The sequence below is a fragment of the Rhinopithecus bieti genome, unplaced genomic scaffold, assembly GCF_001698545.2.
Source record: "Rhinopithecus bieti isolate Rb0 unplaced genomic scaffold, ASM169854v2 scaffold_15776, whole genome shotgun sequence".
Classification (NCBI taxonomy): Eukaryota; Metazoa; Chordata; class Mammalia; order Primates; family Cercopithecidae; genus Rhinopithecus; species Rhinopithecus bieti.
In genome coordinates, this window is record NW_016808836.1 from 2,498,611 (window position 1) to 2,515,148 (window position 16,538).

At 58.5% G+C, this 16,538-nt stretch overlaps 1 protein-coding gene across 1 annotated transcript in view; it reads left to right on the plus strand.

The window, feature by feature from the left end:
* LTBP4 (latent transforming growth factor beta binding protein 4) overlaps window positions 1–16,538 on the plus strand; it is a 34,997-nt gene that overhangs the window by 5,473 nt on the left and 12,986 nt on the right. The window contains 20 exon segments of the mRNA XM_017887464.1: window positions 3,587–3,778; window positions 3,959–4,206; window positions 4,283–4,385; window positions 4,782–4,856; window positions 4,953–5,075; window positions 5,971–6,135; window positions 6,826–6,975; window positions 7,090–7,197; window positions 8,116–8,247; window positions 8,327–8,452; window positions 9,109–9,234; window positions 9,730–9,972; window positions 10,441–10,566; window positions 10,655–10,774; window positions 11,657–11,788; window positions 11,998–12,123; window positions 12,509–12,631; window positions 12,905–13,036; window positions 15,777–15,908; window positions 15,988–16,113. Of these exon segments, the coding sequence (XP_017742953.1) occupies window positions 3,587–3,778; window positions 3,959–4,206; window positions 4,283–4,385; window positions 4,782–4,856; window positions 4,953–5,075; window positions 5,971–6,135; window positions 6,826–6,975; window positions 7,090–7,197; window positions 8,116–8,247; window positions 8,327–8,452; window positions 9,109–9,234; window positions 9,730–9,972; window positions 10,441–10,566; window positions 10,655–10,774; window positions 11,657–11,788; window positions 11,998–12,123; window positions 12,509–12,631; window positions 12,905–13,036; window positions 15,777–15,908; window positions 15,988–16,113 (2,808 nt within the window).

A 16,538-nucleotide genomic window follows, 5' to 3' on the forward strand; every position in this document is an offset into this window, starting at 1 on the left:
GGAGCGCGGCGCTGCAGCCATGGCGGGCGGCGTGCGGCTGCTCTGGGTGTCGCTATTGGTGCTGCTGGCGCAGCTAGGGCCGCAGCCCGGACTGGGCCGGCCCGGAGAACGTCTCCGCGTGCGCTTCACCCCGGTCGTGTGCGGCCTGCGCTGCATCCATGGGCCGACCGGCTCCCGCTGTACCCCGACCTGCGCGCCCCGCAACGCCACCAGCGTGGACAGCGGCGCGCCCGGCGGGGCGGCCCCGGGGGGACCCGGCTTCCGCGCCTGTGAGTGCGGGGTGGTGGTCCCAAGAGAGCGACTCCCGGGGGGAGGAGGATCCCTGGGGATGGAGGAGACAGTCCTCCAGGGAGAGGGAGCCCAGATTCCATATGCAACAGTGCAAGGGAATCGCAGGGGCTATTTGAGGAAGGGGGCCCCTGGCTTTTGGGGTTGGGTCCTGAGGGCTCCGATTTTGCAAGCAATGAGGGTTCTTAGGGGCCTGTGATGTCCCACGTGAGAGAATTGGCGCCAGCTTTCATGCTTTGAGTCAAAATGGGGATCTCAGAATTGAGGGGCCTGAGAACTTTTGGGAGGGGACTCGAATTCTGAGACGCTGAGTAAGGAGTCTCCAGGGACCAAGCAAGAGTCTCAGGGCTGCATGGGGGACGTATCAGTTTCTGTGTCTTTGGATGGGAAGGTTCCGTATGGGAATGCCTGTGAGGTGGGACACTGGAGAGAAGAAAGTTGATCCGAAGAGCTAAGAGGGAGAGGGGACAGAGAAGGGGGTTTTGTGTGTGTGTCTGGGGGGGGCGGTGTCTCCGCAGGACCTGAGTTGCGGGGGTCCCACGTGCGAGAGAAATTAAGATAAGAGGCTTTAAGGAAGGGGCGCCCCTGGGGCGGAGGGGACAGGAGGTGTATGCATCAGGCACTCCTAGCGATGGGGAGCCTTGGGGTTCAGGTGAGGTGGGGAGGGCGCGCCACCTGTTGTTCCAGGATGCAAAAGTGGGCAGACTCTCTGGGATCGGGGCCTCCCTGCCCCCTACCCCGCAGACCCTATGGAATTGGGGAGTGGGGGCCCCTGGCGCGGAGAACTCGCCCAGCCTGGCCCCCAGCCAGCCCAGCCCGGCCGGCGTGAGCTCATCTCCCGCCTGAGCCCCCGCCCGCTGCCACTCCCTCTCTCCTCCCCTTCCTCCCTCTTTCTTTCACTCTTTCCCGGCCCGGCCCCAATGTGCCTGTGCCAGGCGCCATGCCCAGGCGGGTGCCAAGCCCCTGGGGGTGCAAGGAGTGGCATGTGAAGTGGAGGCTGACCTCAGAGGGACCCCTATGTCCTCAACTCCCCGCTCTGCGAGGGCTGTGGGGCATGACATTGGCTGTGCCCATCTAGCGGCCCACCCTGGGTGTAGGCACCCCAGGGAGCTGGCCTAGGGGCCTGCACTCAGGCCAAGAGAAGGCAGATAAATGCCTCTGGAGTCTGGGAAATGCCCTCAGACCTGGCTGGTTTCCCACCACCTCCATCAGAGACCCTTCCCATTTTGCAATTCTGATTCCTAGTTAAGCCTCTTCTAGGCCCCACTACTCAATTAAAAGCCCCTATTAGACCACCCTGGAGTCGTGGGCCCACACTCCTACCTAAGGGAGCCCAGAGTTCTTGCTACTAGGCCCTAGGCCCCCTCTCCACCCCTGGCAACAGACTTTAGAGACCACTCCTCCAGTGAAGTTCCCTCTCATTCTTCCCTCCCACCTCCCAAGCTGTGCCTTTCCCTAGAGAACTCTGTAGTATTGTCCAGAAGTCCTGCTCTTCTAGCTCACTCCCTTCCCCAGGAACTTCTGATCCCATTTATCTTCAGAGAACCCCAGGGTTGGTCTTGATAGGTGGATTCTCCCAAGAGGACTCCAGACACTGTGCTCCTCACAGGCAGCCATTAATAAAAAGCCTTTGGCACCTAATCCTTAGCTGGGAGGGGAGGGGATTCCACATACGGTCTCAGCCAATTGAGCCTCTTAAGTGCTGATAACTTCCAGGAATTCCACTTCACTATCTAAACCCTGCTTTCAGCACCCTCAAACTGGTTGTCTACTAGGCGGCACTAAAGTCCTGTTTTCTAAGTAACTGTCCACAAAAGGACTCCTGCTGAAAGGCCACCTCAGTTTCCTCTGAGCTAGGTTCCTCCATCCCAGAAACCTCCAGCTGACTTTGAACTCGAGAAGACTGCCCTTTAGTCGATCTCCTCCCAGGACTCCAGTCCCTTTATCCTTCTAAATGGAGGTGGCTCTCCGTGCCCTTTCCTCTCTACAGTTGTGGCTCAGAATCCCACACGCGCCTCCCCCGGCCGTCTGCCTCCTCCCTCCCCTCCGCACAGCTGTCTCCAGCTGTTCTCTGCAGCCCCGGGAGAGAGAGGGAGGGGGTGCCCTCGCAGGACAGTCCGGCCTCCTTTGGCTCAAAGGTCCCGGGGCTCCCCAAGGGTCCGGAATGCGGAGCCTCCGCCCTGCCCCCGCCGCACCTCTCTCTTTGTTTACCCCGCCGCACAGCTGGCAGTGCCCCGCCCAGAGGTGGCCTGGGGCCCAGCGAGGGCGCGCAGAGGGGAGTGGAGGCGCGTTCCCGCTCTTGGGCCCGCCCGGGTGCTACTGGAGGCGGTAAGGCAGAGCTAGAACTCTAAAGCCCCAGCCAGAAAGAAGTTGGGCGGAGACAAAGCGCGGTGGGCGGAACTAGTGCACCCGGACGGCCTGGAGGTGGGGTGGGAGGGGCGTGAACTAGTGAGCCGGGCGAATCAGAGTGCAGAAAAGGGAGGTGGGAGGGGCTAGAGGCGGCAGGTTAAGCTCCTGGATAGGCAGGGTTTAGAATCCCGCGGGTAGAAGGTAATGTGAGAGGGGCTAGAAAGGGGGCAGAGCCAGGGGCCTGGGATGGGACTTCGTGGACCTAGCAGAGGGAGTGTGGGCGGGCATAGAATGCGAAGGAGACAGAGTTGGGCGGGGAGTTATGCCAGGGAGTGGTTAAAATGTGGTTTGAGTCAATGGAAGGGATCAGCATCGGGTGGGGTCAGCGCCGTCTGGGTTGGTCTGGAACCCCGTGGACTCAACCAGAAAGTGGGATCAGAAAGGTTGACATGAAAGTAAATAAACAGCCTGAGGGCTGGCCGGCCTCACGCCTGTAATCCCAGCACTTTGGGAGGCTGAGGCAGGAGGATTGCCTGAGCCCAGGACTCCAAGACCAGCCTGGCCAACATAGTGAGACCCCGCCTCTACAAAATTTTTAAAAAACATAACCCGATGTGGTGCACGCCTGTCGTCTCAGCTACTTAGGAGGCTGAGGTGGGAGGATCACTTCAGCTTAGGAGGTCGAGGCTGCAGAGCCTTGATCACGGCACTGCATTCTAGCCTGGGCAATAGAGCGAGATCCTGCGGACTTAGTGGGTGGTGCTGTACCTCTGATGGCTGAATGACTGGACTGGGCCAATGCTAATGCCAGAACTGGGGCGGGGCCACATGACAGCTGAGGGCAGATCGACTTAGAAATGAATGATATTGAGGGAGTAGGAACTTCGCTGGCCCCAGGGGAACATACTAGGAATGGTGGCGCCCCTGAGTGTCTTTGTTCTTCTCCCAGTCCTGTGTCCCTTAATCTGTCACAATGGCGGTGTGTGCGTGAAGCCTGACCGCTGCCTCTGTCCCCCGGACTTCGCTGGCAAGTTCTGCCAGTTGCACTCCTCGGGCGCCCGGCCCCCGGCCCCGGCTATACCAGGACTCACCCGCTCCGTGTACACTATGCCACTGGCCAACCACCGCGACGACGAGCACGGTGAGGAAAGTGTGGCCAGAGTCCCCTCCGACCCCTCTGTCAAGCATTTCACTGTGCCCCTGACCCCCAACTTTCCCGCCTTCCCCAACACCTTTGCCCAACTCGCCCTCCCCCGCTTGTCTAGCTCCAGCCCGTAAGAACCCGTGTAGAAATCCCTTTGCCCGGCCGTGCCTCCCCTAGGCGTGGCATCTATGGTGAGCGTCCACGTGGAGCACCCGCAGGAGGCGTCGGTGGTGGTGCACCAGGTGGAGCGTGTGTCTGGCCCCTGGGAGGAGGCGGACGCCGAGGCGGTGGCGCGGGCGGAAGCGGCGGCGCGGGCGGAGGCGGCAGCGCCCTACACGGTGTTGGCACAGAGCGCGCCGCGGGAAGACGGCTTCTCGGACGCCTCGGGCTTCGGTTACTGCTTTCGGGAGCTGCGCGGAGGCGAAGTGAGAGGAGGCCGGTGGGGAGGGACCCGGAGCGTGCCTCCGCGCGGGGGCGCGCTCACCCAACACTTCCCCGCAGTGCGCGTCCCCGCTGCCCGGGCTCCGGACGCAGGAGGTCTGCTGCCTAGGGGCCGGCTTGGCCTGGGGTGTTCACGACTGTCAGCTGTGCTCCGAGCGCCTGGGTAAGTCCCAGGACGTCCCCGAGGTGCTCGGAGCTGGGGAGGGGTGAGAACCTCACCGCTCCTACTCTGCCCTAAATAAACCCAGTTCACAAATTGTAGCCACGCCTACCCCACTGTGGAGGCGACTTCCATTCCTAAGCTTTTCATACCACTCTGGGACCACCCACCCCATTTTCTGACTTTGGCCACTCTATTCTCACCCTGCTTTTGTGCCATGGCACCTCCCATGTCTTTGGGAGTCTCCAGTGTTGCCACTTCAAACTGCCAACCTAAGGCTGACCCTGCACTCAACTACAGCCAACATCTTTTAGTCCCTTCCACCCAGTCTTCATCTCTGCCCACTCCATTCTCGCTCAGCCCACCTGTCCCTGGCCCACCCCTCTCCTCTCGCCACAGGGAACTCCGGAAGAGTGGGCGCCCCAGATGGACCTTGTCCAACCGGCTTTGAAAGAGTTAATGGGTCCTGCGAAGGTGCGATGGGGCAGGAGTGAGAGGGGCTTGGTTCTGGGGGCGGGATATGCAGGGATCAAGTTGCTGACTCCACAGTGACCTCCCCAACCCTGGCAGATGTGGATGAGTGCGCGACTGGCGGGCGCTGCCAGCACGGCGAGTGTGCAAACACGCGCGGCGGGTACACGTGCGTGTGCCCCGACGGCTTTCTGCTCGACTCGTCCCGCAGCAGCTGCATCTGTGAGCCACCAGCAGGGAGCTGAGGCTGGGTCCCATGCCCTCCCTGCCCTCAGACCGCGTCCCAGAGCATACTGGGGCTTTTAATTCCCTCGGACCCCCCCAGATCCTCCCAGATTTCCGGGTTCCTCTCAGTCAGCCTTAGAGCCCCCTCAGAACTTCTCAGATTCTCCTACAGCCTCAGAATCCCTGGACCACCTTTAGACCTTACAAGTCTTTTGGATCCAGATCCCTCCAGACTCCCAGACTTTTTTTTTTTTTTTTTTTTTTTTTTTTTTTTTTTTTTTTTTTTTTTTTGAGATGGAGTCTCGCTCTGTCGCCCAGGTTGGAGTGCAGTGGCGCGATCTCGGCTCACTGCAACCTCTGCCTCCCGGGTTCAAGTGATTCTCCTGCCTCAGCCTCCCGAGTAGCTAGAATTACAGGCGGGCACCACCATGCCTGGCTTTTTTTTTTTTTTTTTTTTTTTTTTTTTTGTATTTTTGGTAGAGACAAGGTTTCACCATGTTGGCCAGACTGGCCTCAAACCCTGACTTCAAGGGATCTGCCCAACTCAGCCTCCCAAAGTTCTGGGATTACAGGCGTAAGCCACCGCGCCCAGCTCTCCCAGACTTTCTGGAATCCTTCTCAGACCCTCAAATCCTCTCCTTCCCCTCGAGACTCGACTTTCTTCAGATCTTGAGATCCTTCTCAGAGTCTCATTCACCACTGACACCTCACAGGCTCCAAGCCCTTCTCAGACCTCCAGAGCCCACTGCTCTCCTTCAGACCTCTCCCAAATGCCCCTCGCACCCAGCAGCCCCCATCCCCAACCCGGGAACCATTCCCCTCTCTCCCAAATCCCTCAGTGCCGCAGCATTCCCAGCCCCGCCCTGAAGAATTTCCTCCCTGCTCCTCGCAGCCCAACACGTGATCTCAGAGGCCAAAGGGCCCTGCTTCCGCGTGCTCCGCGACGGCGGCTGTTCGCTGCCCATTCTGCGGAACATCACTAAACAGATCTGCTGCTGCAGTCGCGTGGGCAAGGCCTGGGGCCGGGGCTGCCAGCTCTGCCCACCCTTCGGCTCAGGTGAGCTCCTGCGGCCATGCCTAACCCTACGCACAACACACGTGGCGCTCCTTCTACGCTCCGCCCTCCAACCCTGAGTCTCACGCCCCTAACCTGGCTGGGCTCTAGCCTTGGCCACGCCCCAGCCTCTGCGACCCGTGGGCCTCAGACTGGACCCCATCCACGGCTCCACCTCCATCCGTAGCCACATCCACCCCTCCATCCGTAGCCACACCTACCCCGTATCCCCCAAGTTAGGTTTTGTCTCCTGAGCGTCAACGCCCAGTCTCATCCTGTCCCTGAGCTTTGACCAAGTCCTTAGCTTCTGAGACACTGCTTTCAGCTTAGCCCCACCCCAGGCATGCCTCTCTCTGAGACACCTCCCTGGCATTCTATCTTCTGCTTAAAACTAAATCCCACAAGGGAGCTATTTCCTAGCCTCCAAGTCTGTCCCTATAGACCCAACCAGACCCTACCCTTAACCCTGTCCCTACCACCATCCCAAATGGGGGAAAACGCTCTTGGTCCCACCTTTAACCTCTGAGACATTCTACTTTTTGGCCAGGACACCACCCCATCCCAGCCTCCAACTCAAAACCCTGACATTGTCCCGCCAAGCCCTGCCCCAGGCAAGGCCACGGTGTGGGCTTGCCATCGCTTTCCTCCTGCTGTCTTGTCCTCTCTGTGTCCCTCTCTCTTTCCTATTCCCAGAGGGTTTCCGGGAGATCTGCCCGGCTGGCCCTGGCTACCACTACTCGGCCTCCGACCTCCGCTACAACACCAGACCCCTGGGCCAGGAGCCACCCCGAGTGTCACTCAGCCAGCCTCGTACCCTGCCAGCCACCTCTCGGCCATCTGCAGGTGAGCTGGCTTTGGCAGAAGTGGGTGCCATCTTCTAGGGGCTGCCCAAGCCCCATAGGGAAAGGAGGCAAGAGAGGATTTGGGCTCCACTCGTTGATACCCCTTCTTTATCAGGCTTTCTGCCCACCCATCGCCCGGAGCCCCGGCCTGACCACCGGCCCGGCCCTGAGCTTCCCTTGCCCAGCATCCCTGCCTGGATTGGTCCTGAGATTCCTGATTCAGGTTTGATAGAAAGAATTGAGGGCATTGGGCCGGGAGCGGTGGCTCAGGCCTGTAATCCCAGCACTTTGGGAGGCTGAGGAGGGTGGATCATCAGGTCAGGAGTTCGAGACCAGCCTGGCCAACATGGCGAAACCTAGTCTCTACTAAAACTACAAAAATTAGCTGGGCGTGATGGCAGATGCCTGTATCCCAGTTACCTGGGAGGCTGAGGCAGGAGAATCGCTTGAACCCAGGAGGCAGAGGTAGCAGTGAGCTGAGACTGCGCCATTGCACTCCACCCTGAGTGACAAGAGTAACACTCTGTTTCAAAAAAAAAAAGAATTGAGGGCACTGATGGGGGTATTACAGGTGGGATTCTGGGGTAAGAAACTCCAAGGTGAATATTCCAGGATACAGCAAATAGGAATGTTATGGGCAGAGAGAAGCATTTGAAGGGTTGGGTGGTAGTTAGATCAGGAGCTGGAGTCGGAGTTGGGCTCTTCTGTGTCAATTGAGCAAGTCATTTAACCTCTGAGACTCAGTTTTCTCATCGGTAAAATGGGGATCATTGTTGAGATGTCTCTGAAGTGTCTGACACCTAGTAAGCGCTCAGATACTTACGGTAGATAATTATTTTTCATTATCTAATATTAGATAATTATTTTTCAGGTAGGGCACTAAGAATGTATCTCAGGCGGAGGGTTGGAGGGCAAACTATTCAAAGCCAGAGACCTTGGGGTGGCATTATGAGGGGATTCGGCCAAGGATCTGATGAGAACGTTCCAGTATAAAAAAAAATGGAGATCAGAAGACTGGGCTTGCTTGGGGAGAAGACATCCATGAAGGTGTTTTATGGATGTCTCCGGGGTGGGGTTCTACTGGGAGGAAAGGAACGGAGGATTCAGAGATGGGGGAACCCTGGCTGACTGGACCCCCCAGGTCCTTCCTCCGGCATGTGTCAGCGCAACCCCCAGGTCTGCGGCCCAGGACGCTGCATTTCCCGGCCCAGCGGCTACACCTGCGCTTGCGACTCTGGCTTCCGGCTCAGCCCCCAGGGCACCCGATGCATTGGTGAGCAAGGCGGAGGGGGTGGAAGGAGGCGGGGGGCTTTGCCCGGTCACCTTGTCACCAGCCCCCTCCGTGTCCTCAGATGTGGACGAATGTCGCCGCGTGCCCCCGCCCTGTGCTCCCGGGCGCTGCGAGAACTCACCAGGCAGCTTCCGCTGCGTATGCGGCCCGGGCTTCCGAGCCGGCCCACGGGCTGCCGAATGCCTGGGTGAGAAATTTGCCCCACCCGGCTCCAGGCCCACCCCAGGGTCTCGCTCCTTCTCTCACTCCAGAGCCTCTCCACCCCTCCCACGCTTCCCCTGTCGGGTCCCGCCCCAGGACCGCTCTGCCCTGGTCCTTGGCCCCGCCCTTCCCTGCCCCGCCTCCATCCAGCTCCAGCCTCCCTTTGACCCCACCCCTACCTAGCTCCCAAACTGCCAGTTTCTGTTGGGGCCTGGTCGCGGCTCGTATTGCTCTGCCCCCACGCCCAGGCCCCGCCCTTATTGGCCACGCCTCTCCCCGTCCCAGACTAACTCCCTCCCCCAGGCCCCGCCACTGTCCTGCAACTGCGGCAACCAATCTCCTGACCACGACCCCTGATTCCAACCCTGCCACACCAGAACCCCATCCCCAGACTGTTCCTTTCTTCTCTAGTCCCGACCCCACCTTCCCTTTGCTGGGTCCCCAAAGCTCTCCTTTCTGCCTTTGCCCTACCAAACTCTACCCTCTCCAATTGCCCCTCTCACTGTGCACCTCTCCGCCTGTCCCTAGCCTGGCTCTGGCCCAAGCTTGGCCCCGCTCCCGCTTCCCCCTACCCCCGCCTCTCTGCGTCGCTTCTCCCGGGACTGTCTGCCCCAGTCCCAGCCGCCTGGTCTGTGCCCACAGACGTGGACGAGTGCCACCGCGTGCCGCCGCCGTGTGACCTCGGGCGCTGCGAAAACACGCCAGGCAGCTTCCTGTGCGTATGCCCCGCCGGGTACCAGGCTGCACCGCACGGAGCCAGCTGCCAGGGTGAGGGCCTGGGAGGGGCAGCTGGGAAGGGGTGTGAGGGGTTGGGTAGAGCGCGATGATGAGGGCCAGAGAGACTGAACAACAGGGCAAAGCGAGCTGATTGATGGGAGACAGAGGCCAGGCTCTGGAGCAGACGTGTGGCTTAATGGCAGCAGAGAGACCTGGGATGGAGAGGCCAAGTGATGGGAAACAGAAAGGCTGAGTCATGGAAGATGGGGAAGCAGAGTGAGGAGGGATGGAGATGTCAGTAATCAGGTAAGAGGAGCAGAGTTATGGGGGACAGGGGAGAAGGAGGCCTTCTCATGGGGACTACAGAGACAGAGCCAGCAAGGCAGCTTAGTAGGGATTGGTGGAGGATACAGAGTCAGATGATGGTTACAAGGAGGAATAGTGATGGGGTCAGGGGGACAGAATGATGGAGGGTGGAAAGCCAAAGTGACAGAGGTCAAGGAGGCAGAGGGGAGCAAGTGACCCCAGGCCCCCTGCCCTGTGCAGATGTGGATGAATGCACCCAGAGCCCAGGCCTGTGTGGCCGAGGGGCCTGTGAGAATCTGCCCGGCTCTTTCCGCTGTGTTTGCCCGGCTGGCTTCCGGGGCTCGGCGTGTGAAGAGGATGTGGATGAGTGTGCCCAGGAGCCGCCGCCCTGCGGGCCCGGCCGCTGTGACAACACGGCAGGCTCCTTTCACTGTGCCTGCCCTGCTGGCTTCCGCTCCCGAGGGCCCGGGGCCCCCTGTCAAGGTGAGGGTGCTGGGCCCAGCCCCACTCCATCACTGTTTGCTGTGGGGACTGGAGAGAGATTGAGGGGCAGAGAGGCAGAGTGATGGGGCTCAGGGATGGAGAACAGGGGCTGAGGGATGGGGACCTCACTCCAGAGTCTTCCCTCCTTTCAACAAAATAAGATAGTGCTCCCCACCCCTCCTCCCTTTTTGAAAGATACTCTTGTGCTTCTGGGAACCCTGAGGAGGGGGTCACCTGAGGCAGGGCAGGCAACATGGAGTTGGTGCCTTAGCCCCACCCTAGTAGCTGGAGAGACCACTGAATGGGGACATGAGGAAGGGAGGAAGGCGTCTGTCTTCCTGTGAAGAGGGAGCAGCCTGAGGCAAGTCCAGGAGGCTGGCTCAAGGCTGGAATGCTGGGGTGGGTAGTAATGGCCATGGGGATGGATTCAGGTCCTTTCCTCAGCCTGATTGGTCCCCTCTGCTCCAGATGTGGATGAGTGTGCCCGAAGCCCCCCACCCTGTACCTACGGCCGGTGTGAGAACACAGAAGGCAGCTTTCAGTGTGTCTGCCCCACCGGTTTCCAACCCAACGCTGCTGGCTCCGAGTGCGAGGGTGAGGCCGGGGAGGGGGGGAGTAGTGTGGATGGGTGAGGGGGGCATTGGGCCACTTCTTCAAGGCCACCCTCTCCCCTGCCCCCTAGATGTGGATGAGTGTGAGAACCACCTGGCATGCCCTGGGCAGGAGTGTATGAACTCACCTGGCTCCTTCCAGTGCAGGCCCTGTCCTCCTGGCCACCACCTGCACCGTGGCAGATGCACTGGTGAGACTAGGCCCTGGCTGTGACCTTGGGCCTGCACCATGACCCCTGACCCTTGACCCAGATCATAACTATGACCTGGCCCATAACTTCCTGACCTGGACCTCAGTCCCTCAGTCCCCAGAGCCTGTGACTCCTGACCCTGACCTGGACCATAACTCTTGACCCTGAATGTGACTCCTGAGACCTAACTTGACAGTGACATCTGACCCGAACCATCACCCTTGATGATAGTCCCTGTCCATACCCTGATAGCAATTGTGACCCTCATGACTCTGGCCCTGAATGTGACCTGTAACTCCTGAATTTGACTGTGACATTTGACCCTAATCATAATTCACTAATCATAGCACTGACCATAACCTTGACTGTGTGACTCTTGGTCCTGTCTCTTTCACAGCCCCTGCCTCTTCTCAGAATCCCTTCTCTGGAACCTGGTTGGGTTCATAATCCCTGACCCTGGCCCCTGACTTGAGGCAGAATTCTGGACCCTGACTGTAACTTCTGATGCTAACTGGACTCAGATTACAGTCACTAACTCCGACCCATGGCTCAACCGAATCCCATCCAATGATCCTGGTTTATAATACTTGACTGGTCCCTTGCCCTAGTTCATTTCTGATCCTTGTCTAAGCCAGAGTCCCCTCTCCTGAATCCAAAATCCTGGCACAGGTAGTTCCTAGAAACCTAGACCCACAGGACTCGCAACCATGGTCCTCGAAACCCCGGAACCTTGGTCAGACCTACCCACCTCTGCCATAGAGCCCTCCCCTGGCCTCCAACTCAGGACACTTCCCACCACCTCCCCCAGACCCCCTACTCCAAGGGGATTCGTCCGGTGTGTCCCGAGACTGGAACCTTTCTGAACACACCCACCCCCCACAGATGTTGACGAATGCAGTTCGGGTGCCCCTCCCTGTGGTCCCCACGGCCACTGCACTAACACCGAAGGCTCCTTCCGCTGCAGCTGCGCGCCAGGCTACCGGGCGCCGTCGGGTCGGGCCGGGCCCTGCGCAGGTGAGCAGCATAGGGACCCGCCAGAGAGCCTGGGAGTAGGGCCTGGGTTCCAGGGCAAAGCCGGCTGGAAAGGTGGAGGCGGGACCAAGGCGCTGTGGGAGGAGCTCAGAAACCTGGCATTGGTGGAGGCGGGGTTACTGCGATGTGGGCGGGGCTTGTGTCTGGGAGGCCGGGTCCTGTGACTCCGCCCAAACTCCCGCGTACCTTAGACGTGAACGAGTGCCTGGAGGGCGATTTCTGCTTCCCTCACGGCGAGTGCCTCAACACTGACGGCTCCTTTGCCTGTACTTGTGCTCCCGGCTACCGACCCGGACCCCGCGGAGCTTCTTGCCTCGGTTCGTACCCAGGCTGGTCCTGGCTCCGGAAAGGGTGGGCTTAGGGCAGGAAAAGGCGGGACGGGGAGAAGAGGGCGAAAAGGGGAAAACGAGTTTTTGGCCGGGATCTTCCAGCACGATCGGGGGCAGCTGGTGGGAGTCTCGAGGCAGTGAGCGGGGAGGGGTATGGAGAGGAGAGGGCGGAGTCTGGGTATTCGGACAATGATTGGAAAGAAGCTGTTCTAAACCCGTCGGGGGCCGATGCTTGCAGGGAGGGAAGGAGACTGAGGCAGGTTGGGGAAGGCGTGAAAGGCCTAAGAGCGCCGAGGAGCAGTGGAGGGGTGTGGACTGGAATGTTAGGCAAGAGGGGGAGGTGGGCCGGGCTTTCGGACGCCCTGTCCCGCAGACGTGGACGAGTGCAGCGAGGAGGACCTTTGCCAGAGCGGCATCTGTACCAACACCGACGGCTCCTTCGAGTGCATCTGTCCTCCGGGACACCGCGCCGGCCCGGACCTCGCTTCCTGCCTCGGTGAGAGGCCCCGCCCCGGCCTGATCCCTCCTCCCTCCGACTCCCGGACTCGCCCATTGGCCTCCCACCTCTGTCTTTCCTCCTCCGCTTCTCCCCTCCCCTTACCTCCTTCCCCCGCCTCCTCTCCTAGCCTCCCCATCTCTCCTCTACCCAAATCTTCCCCTGCCCTCTCTGCTTCCCTGGCCTCCCCTTTCTGACTCTCCTCTCCCCACCTTATCTCCCCCATCTTGCCTCCCTGCTTCCCACATCCGACCACCCGACCTCCCTCCTCAGACGTGGACGAATGTCGCGAGCGGGGCCCGGCCCTGTGCGGGTCGCAGCGCTGTGAGAACTCCCCCGGCTCCTACCGCTGTGTCCGGGACTGCGATCCTGGGTACCATGCGGGCCCCGAGGGCACCTGTGACGGTGAGCCTGCCCCCTCCACCTCCGCTAGCGCTCGCAACGGGGTGCTGGAGGCTGCTCCCTTGGGGACTGAGGAGGGGCGCCCTACTTCCCAGACTTAGGGGGAGGGAAAGCACCGTATCTCTGTAGTGGAAATAAGCCACCACCGTGTCCATGTATTTTCTTGTGTCAGGACCACGGCCAAGCCTCTCTTCCAGCCGCAGTCCATTCCGCCTCTGCAGCCGAAGCCCGGTCCACATTTTAGGCTATGCCCCCAGTAGGACACCTCCCCAAAACTGTTAGGCCCCGCCCCTTCCAGTCGGCCTCTGGATTAAAACCCCCTCTTCAGGCCCCTTCTCTTCCTAACAGAAGTTTGGACGCGCCCTTTCCCCGTCCTCCACCAGTCCTACTTCCAGCCTTCCCTCCAAAGAGGCCCAATCCCGGCGACCCTAGGCCTCATCCTTGCCCAATGAGAAATTCCCAAGGTGAAATTCTCCTAGCGTTGGCCTCCGCCCGTTTAAGCTCAGCCCTTCCATGGCCTCTCTACACTGGCCTTTCCATTCGCTCAGACGGCTTCAGTCTCTGAACACATAGGCCCTACTTCCTATCTCTTCTTCGCCCACAGACCCGCCCCTTGCCTTCTCTTACCTTCCAGGTCTTCCTTCCCGCCCGGCAATTTCACCCCTCCCGAGTCAGACTCCAGGGAGGCAAGAGGGTGGGGCTAATCTTCCATACAGTTTAATTTTTTTTTTGTGGGGAGGTGATGATGTGTGAGTCCGCATCTTGTGGAATACTTGAAACAAAACATCTGTGGGCTGCCGTTGACTCTGCTAGACCTCTGACTCACGGAAGTCTAGCTTCATAAGATCATATTCATTAATTCCACAAGAATTCATTAAGCACCTACTCTATGCCAGTGTCTGGAAAAGGAAGTAAGTGCAACAGGAAAGAAGTCATATAAAAACCCCTGCCTTCCTGGAGTTATCATTGTGGGGTAATAAATATGTAAATAAATTCAAGACCTATACACCAGGCCAGGCGCTGTGGCTCATGCCTGTAATCCCAGGACTTTGGGAGGCCAAGGAGGGTGGATCACGAGGTCAAGAGATCGAGACTAGCCTGGCCAACATGGTGAAACCCCGTCTCTACTAAAAATACAAAAATTAGCTGGGCGTGGTGGCATGCGCCTGTAGTCCCAGCTACTCAGGAGGCTGAGGCAGAGAATCGCTTGAACCTGGGAGGCGGAGGTGGCAGTTGAACCAAGATCATGCCACTGCACTCCAGCCTGGGCGACAGAGTGAGACTCCTTCTCAAAAAAAAAAAAAAAAAAAAGATTTATACAACAAAAAACTGGGGGACACCTTACTATGTGTCGGGCACTGTTCTGCCACTGGAGATGTAGCAAGGAACAAAATGGACACAAATCCCTGCTATTGTAGAGTTTGCATTCTAGGGAGGCGACAGTCGGCATACCAATAAATACATATGTATAAGGTCAGGTTTAGGAAGGAAAACAAAGCAGGACAGAGATGACAGAGCAGTGGAGGGAGGAGTGCTAGGAGGGCTTGACCTCGACACCAGAGGGAAGTGAGGGAAGCAGCCATGCAGAGAGCTGAGAGGAGACTGTTCCTGGCAGAGGGAAGAGCCAGTACAAAGGCCCTGAGGCGGGACCATGCTTTTGAGAAACGGCAGTGAGGATTTGAGAGTTATCAACTATGCTAGGTGTGGTGGTGCATGCTTGTAATCCCAGCTACTTGGGAGGCTGAGGTGGGAGAACTGCCTGAACCCAGGAGGTTGAAGCTCCAGTGAGCCATGATCCTGCCACTGCACTCCAGCCTGGGCAACAGAGCAAGACCCCCATTTAAAAAAAAAATGGCTGGGTGTGGTGGCTCATGCCTGTAATCCCAGCACTTGGGAGGCTGAGGCAGGTAAATCGTCCAAGGTCAGGAGTTCAAGACCAGCCTGGCCAATATGATGAAACCCCATCTCTACTAAAAAAAAAAGAAGAAAATACAAAAGTGGCTGGCCGTGGTGGCTCATACCTGTAATCCCAGGACTTTGGGAGGCTGAGGTGGACAGATCACTTGAGGTCAAGAGTTTGAGACCAGCCCGGCCAACATGGTGAAATCTCATCTCTACTAAAAATACAAAAATTAGCCAGGCATGATGGTGCATGCCTATAGTCCCAGCTGCTCCAGAAGCTGAGGCAGAATTGCGTGAACCCAGGAGGCAAAGGTTGCAGTGAGCCGAACTTGAGCCACTGCACTCCAGCCTGAGTGACAGAGCAAGATTCCGTCTCAAAGAAAAAACAAAGTTTTCAACATTGTTGATCTTTAGAAGCTCAGGCTCCTAGAATACCAGATTTCTTTTTTTTTTTGGAGGCGGAGTCTTGCTCTGTCGCCCAGGCTGGAGTGCAGTGGCCGGATCTCAGCTCACTGCAAGCTCCGCCTCCCGGGTTCCCGCCATTCTCCTGCCTCAGCCTCCCGAGTAGCTGGGACTACAGGCGCCCGCCACCTCGCCCGGCTAGTTTTGTATTTTAGTAGAGACGGGGTTTCACTGTGTTCGCCAGGATGGTCTCGATCTCCTGACCTTGTGATCCGCCCGTCTCGGCCTCCCAAAGTGCTGGGATTACAGGCTTGAGCCACCGCGCCCGGCCACGAATACCAGATTTCTAAAGACTTCTTAGTCTTGGGGACTGGAAGTGGTGTTAGAACTTCTGAATTCAGGCCTTTGACTCCCCTTTCATCTCCTCCACACTCTGCAGATGTGGATGAGTGCCAAGAATATGGTCCTGAGATTTGTGGAGCCCAGCGTTGTGAGAACACCCCCGGCTCCTACCGCTGCACACCGGCCTGTGACCCTGGCTATCAGCCCACGCCAGGGGGCGGATGCCAGGGTGGGTGTCCGTCAGGCATCGGGTGAGATGTGGAGATGGTAGAAGGTCCAGAAATGGCCTGACTGTCTGGTGGTTGCAGATGTGGACGAATGCCGGAACCGGTCCTTCTGCGGTGCCCACGCCGTGTGCCAGAACCTGCCCGGCTCCTTCCAGTGCCTCTGTGACCAGGGTTACGAGGGGGCGCGGGATGGGCGTCACTGCGTGGGTACGGGACTTCAGGGGGTGGATGGGACCAAAGCGGGTGGGGGAGGTTGGTCAGGTCCTGTCCCTCCCCATATATCTGAACAAATAGGAACTTTCAGGTTGTGGAATTTAGACTTTGGAATATAAGATCATCTTCATGCCGAGAACGGTGGCTCATGCCTGTAATCCCAGCATTTTGGGAGGCCGAGGCAAGCAGATCACTTGAGGTCAGGAGTTTGAAACCAGCCTGGTGAACATGGTGAAATACCATCTCTACTAAAAATACAAAAATTAGCAGGGTCTGGTGGCGCATGCCTGTAATCCCAGCTACTCAGGAAGCTGAGGCACAAGAATGGCCTGAACCCAAGGGGTGGAGGTTGCAGTGAGCCTAGATCACACCACTGTACTCCAGCCTGGGTGACAGAGTGATACCCTGTCTCAAAAAAA